This window comes from Cherax quadricarinatus, unplaced genomic scaffold (assembly GCF_038502225.1).
Source record: "Cherax quadricarinatus isolate ZL_2023a unplaced genomic scaffold, ASM3850222v1 Contig7, whole genome shotgun sequence".
Lineage (NCBI taxonomy): Eukaryota > Metazoa > Arthropoda > Malacostraca > Decapoda > Parastacidae > Cherax > Cherax quadricarinatus.
Window position 1 is genome coordinate 437501 of NW_027195033.1, and position 5000 is coordinate 442500.

Consider the following 5000-nt stretch of genomic DNA (forward strand, 5'->3'; position numbering starts at 1 on the left):
ACCTGCTGTCAGTGTTCACCTAGCAGTAAGTAGGTACCTGGGTGTTAGTCACCTTACACCTGCTGTCAGTGTTCACCTAGCAGTAAGTAGATACCTGGGTGTTAGTTACCTTACACCTGCTGTCACTGTTCACCTAGCAGTAGGTAGGTACCTGGGTGTTAGCCACCTTACACCTGCTGTCAGTGTTCGCCTAGCAGTAAGTAGGAACCTGGGTGTTAGTTACCTTACACCTGCTGTCACTGTTCACCTAGCACTAAGTAGGTACCTGGGTGTTAGCCACCTTACACCTACTGTCACTGTTCACCTAGCAGTAAGTAGGTACCTGGGTGTTAGTTACCTTACACCTACTGTCACTGTTCACCTAGCACTAAGTAGGTACCTGGGTGTTAGCCACCTTACACCTGCTGTCAGTGTTCACCTAGCAGTAAGTAGGTACCTGTGTGTTAGCCACCTTACACCTGCTGTCAGTGTTCACCTAGCAGTAAGTAGGTACCTGGATGTTAGTTACCTTACACCTGCTGTCAGTGTTCACCTAGCACTAAGTAGGTACCTGTGTGTTAGCCACCTTACACCTGCTGTCAGTGTTCACCTAGCACTAAGTAGGTACCTGGGTGTTAGCCACCTTACACCTGCTGTCAGTGTTCACCTAGCAGTAAGTAGGTTCCTGGATGTTAGTTACCTTACACCTGCTGCCAGTGTTCACCTCGCAGTAAGTAGGTACCTGGGTGTTAGTTACCTTACACCTGCTGTCACTGTTCACCTAGCAGTAAGCAGGTACCTGGATGTTAGTTACCGTATACCTGCTGTCAGTGTTCACCTAGCAGTAAGTAGGTACCTGGGTGTTAGTTACCTTACACCTACTGTCAGTGTTCACCTAGCAGTAAGTAGGTACCTGGATGTTAGTTACCGTATACCTGCTGGCAGTGTTCACCTAGCAGTAAGTAGGTACCTGGATGTTAGTTTCCGTATACCTGCTGTCAGTGTTCACCTAGCAGTAAGTAGGTACCTGGGTGTTAGTTACAGTATACCTGCTGTCAGTGTTCACCTAGCAGTAAGTAGGTACCTGGATGTTAGTTACCGTATACCTGTTGTCAGTGTTCACCTAGCAGTAAGCAGGTACCTGGGTGTTAGTTACCTTACACCTGCTGTCAGTGTTCACCTAGCAGTAAGTAGGTACCTGGGTGTTAGTCACCTTACACCTGCTGTCAGTGTTCACCTAGCACTAAGTAGGTGCCTGGGTGTTAGCCACCTTACACCTGCTGTCAGTGTTCGCCTAGCAGTAAGTAGGTACCTGGGTGTTAGTTACCTTACACCTGCTGTCAGTGTTCACCTAGCACTAAGTAGGTACCTGGGTGTTAGCCACCTTACACCTGCTGTCACTGTTCACCTAGCACTAAGTAGGTACCTGGGTGTTAGCCACCTTACACCTGCTGTCACTGTTCACCTAACAGTAAGCAGGTACCTGGGTGTTAGTTACCTTACACCTGCTGTCACTGGTCACCTAGCACTAAGTAGGTACCTGGGTGTTAGTTACCTTACACCTGCTGTCAGTGTTCACCTAGCAGTAAGTAGGTACCTGGGTGTTAGTTACCTTACACCTGCTGTCAGTGTTCACCTAGCAGTAAGTAGGTACCTGGGTGTTAGTTACCTTACACCTGCTGTCAGTGTTTACCTAGCAGTAAGTAGGTACCTGTGTGTTAGCCACCTTACACCTGCTGTCAGTGTTCACCTAGCAGTAAGTAGGTACCTGGGTGTTAGTTACCTTACACCTGCTGTCAGTGTTCACCTAGCAGTAAGTAGGTACCTGTGTGTTAGCCACCTTACACCTGCTGCCAGTGTTCACCTAGCAGTAAGTAGGTACCTGGGTGTTAGTTACCTTACACCTGCTGTCAGTGTTCACCTAGCAGTAAGTAGATACCTGGGTGTTAGTTACCTTACACCTGCTGTCAGTGTTCACCTAGCAGTAAGTAGATACCTGAGTGTTAGTCACCATACACCTGCTGTCACTGTTCACCTAGCAATAAGTAGGTACCTGGATGTCAGTCACCTTACACCTTCTGACGATTTTCTCTCTCTCCCCAGAATGGAGGACCTGTTGACGTGTACTGTTTGCTGTGAACAGTACCATGAACGGGTTAGACACCCGGTGCTCCTGCCCCGTTGTGGCCACTCATTCTGTCGACCCTGTGTGGCCTTCCTGGTCAAAAATGGCTGTGTGATTTGTCCAAGTTGTCGTATGGACCAGAGGGTCGAGACGGCCGATCATTTGCCCACTGAATTCAGCCTTTTGGCCATTACTTCCGTCCAGCAGGTGACCAAGGTGAGTGGGGAGGTGGTGATGGGTTGGGCCCCATTTCCTGGAATGGGTTATAGGGGGATTTATACCTATTTCTACAGGAATGGGTGTGTGATCTGTCCCATTTGTCGTATGGACAAATTGAATTCAGATTTCTGGCCATTACTTCCGTCCAACAGGTGACCAAGATTGGTAATGGGTAGGTGGGAGGTGGGTCCCATTTCCTGGAATGGGTTTTAGGGGGATTTATACCTATTTCTACAGGAATGGGTGTGTGATCTGTCCCATTTGTCGAATGAACCAATTGAATTCAGATTTCTGGCCATTATTTCCGTCCAGCAGGTGACCAAAGGTGAGTGAAAATGGTAATGGGTAGGTGGGCCCATTTCTCGGAATGGGTTTTAGGGGGGATTATGTCTATTACCACGGCGCTGTTCATGAGAGAGATGTGTGTGCAGGTGTGTCTCCGCCCATTCCTTATAGAGAACAAGATGCCAGCCCGCCCCATTCCTCAGCGCACCCATACCCTAGTCCGCCCATTATTCAGCTCGCCCATTCCCTTGTCCACCCCTTCTCTAGTCCAACCATTATTCAGTTCATCCATTCCCTAGTCCAACTATTCCTCAGTCCTCAGTCTACTCATTCCCTAGTCCATCCATTCCCTGGGTTACCCATTCCCTAGTCAATGCATTCGCTAGTTCAACCATTCTCTAGTTCACCCATTACCTAGTCAACCCATTACCTAGTCCACCCATATTTCAGCTCACCCATTCTCTAGTCAGTACATTCCCTATCTCACCCATTCCCTAGTGTACCTATTCCCTAGTCTACCCATTCTCTAGTCCTCCCATTCCCTAGTCCACTCATTCCCTATTGCACCCATTCCCTTGTCCACCCATTTCCTAGTCAACCCAGTCCTAGTCCATCCATTCCCTGGTCCATCCATTCCCTAGTGCACCCATTCCCTAGTGCACCTACCCTAGTGCACCCATTCCCTAGCCCACCCATTCCTTAGTCCACCCATTCCCTAGCCCACCCATTCCCTAGTCCACCCATTCCCTAGCCCACCCATTCCCTAGCCCACTCATTCCCTCGCCCGCGCATTTCCTAGCCCACCCATCCCCTAGCCCACCCATTTACTAGCCCACCCATTCCCTAGCCCACCCATTCCCTAGCCCACCCATTCCTTAGTCCACCCATTCCCTAGCCCACTCATTCCCTAGCCCACCCATTACCTAGCCCACCCATTCCCTAGCCCACCCATTCCCTAGTCCACCCATTCCCTATCCCACCCATTCCCTAGCCCACCCATTCCCTAGCCCACCCATTCCCTAGCCCACCCATTCCCTAGCCCACTCATTCCCTAGCCCACCCATTCCCTAGTCCACCCATTCCTCAGACCACTCTAACAAATCATCCAGAACACAAGTGTAGTTGTGTTAGGTATGTGTGTGTCATCTACACTTTGAGACTTCCCTGGACGTCTTGAAGATACCGTGGCAGCAGCAGTGGTGGGCCCCTACATTTTGGGGGCCTTGAAGCTTGTGGATTGTTATGGGGGCCCCTTTGCAACCCCTTCTCATACAGTAGACCCCTAATTTTGAAGCAATGTGGAGCAAAGTTGCTTCTGGGGCCCCTCCGGGACTAGGGGCCCCACGGCAGCAGTGGGGGACCTACATTTTTGGGCCCTGAAGCTTGTGGAATGTTATGGGGCCCCTTTGCAAACCCTTCTCATACAGTAGACCCCTAATTTTGAAGAAATGTGGACTGAAGTCGCTTCTGGGGCTCCCTCAAGGAGAAGGGGCCCTCAAGCTTAATAGGGGCCGTTCATGGCAGATCCGCCCGTGGGCAGCAGTGTGGGCTGTGGCACCTTGCATAACAATTGATGCCCCTGCAGGTGTGCATTGATGACATGCCTCTCACATTCCAGCGTCACCCTCAAGCATTTAGATAGAATGACGGTGGAATGTAGCTTTGGAAACTGCTGCTCAGGGCAGGATAATGGTAGATTTTAGCTGATTTAGCTGGGAAAATAGGAGTCAGGATAAAGGATACATAGTGTGTGTGTGTGTATGTTCAATATTAAGGGACTGATCCCCCCAAATTCCTATTTATAAGCTTCCACTGTTACCAACAGATACATCAAGACTGAGGGACTGACCCCGCTCAGACTGCTACTCCAAGCCTGCAACAGCAGTCTACAAGCCTGCAACAGCAGTCTACAAGCCTGCTACAGCAGTCTACAAGCCTGCTACAGCAGTCTACAAGCCTGCAACAGCAGTCTACAAGCCTGCTACAGCAGTCTACAAGCCTGCTACAGCAGTCTACAAGCCTGCAACAGCAGTCTACAAGCCTGCTACAGCAGTCTACAAGCCTGCTACAGCAGTCTACAAGCCTGCTACAGCAGTCTACAAGCCTGCAACAGCAGTCTACAAGCCTGCTACAGCAGTCTACAAGCCTGCTACAGCAGTCTACAAGCCTGCAACAGCAGTCTACAAGCCTGCTACAGCAGTCTACAAGCCTGCTACAGCAGTCTACAAGCCTGCAACAGCAGTCTACAAGCCTGAAACAGCAGTCTACAAGCCTGCTACAGCAGTCTACAAACCTGCTACAGCAGTCTACAAGCCTGCATCAGCAGTCTACAAACCTGCTACAGCAGTCTACAAGCCTGCACTCCAAGGCTTGACGTCTTCTCACACTGGCT

At 50.1% G+C, this 5000-nt stretch overlaps 1 protein-coding gene across 2 annotated transcripts in view; it reads left to right on the forward strand.

The window, feature by feature from the left end:
• LOC128700969 (myb-like protein V) overlaps positions 1 to 5000 on the forward strand; it is a 20242-nt gene that overhangs the window by 6428 nt on the left and 8814 nt on the right. The window contains exon 2 of one of the 2 annotated variants that reach the window (XM_053794486.2): positions 2083 to 2320. In XM_053794486.2, coding sequence (XP_053650461.1) covers positions 2084 to 2320 — 237 coding nt within the window. In that variant the 5' untranslated portion in view covers position 2083. Of the gene's footprint in view, positions 1 to 2082; positions 2321 to 4993 lie in introns of those variants that run through there. The other variant, XM_053794487.2, reaches the window with a different exon arrangement.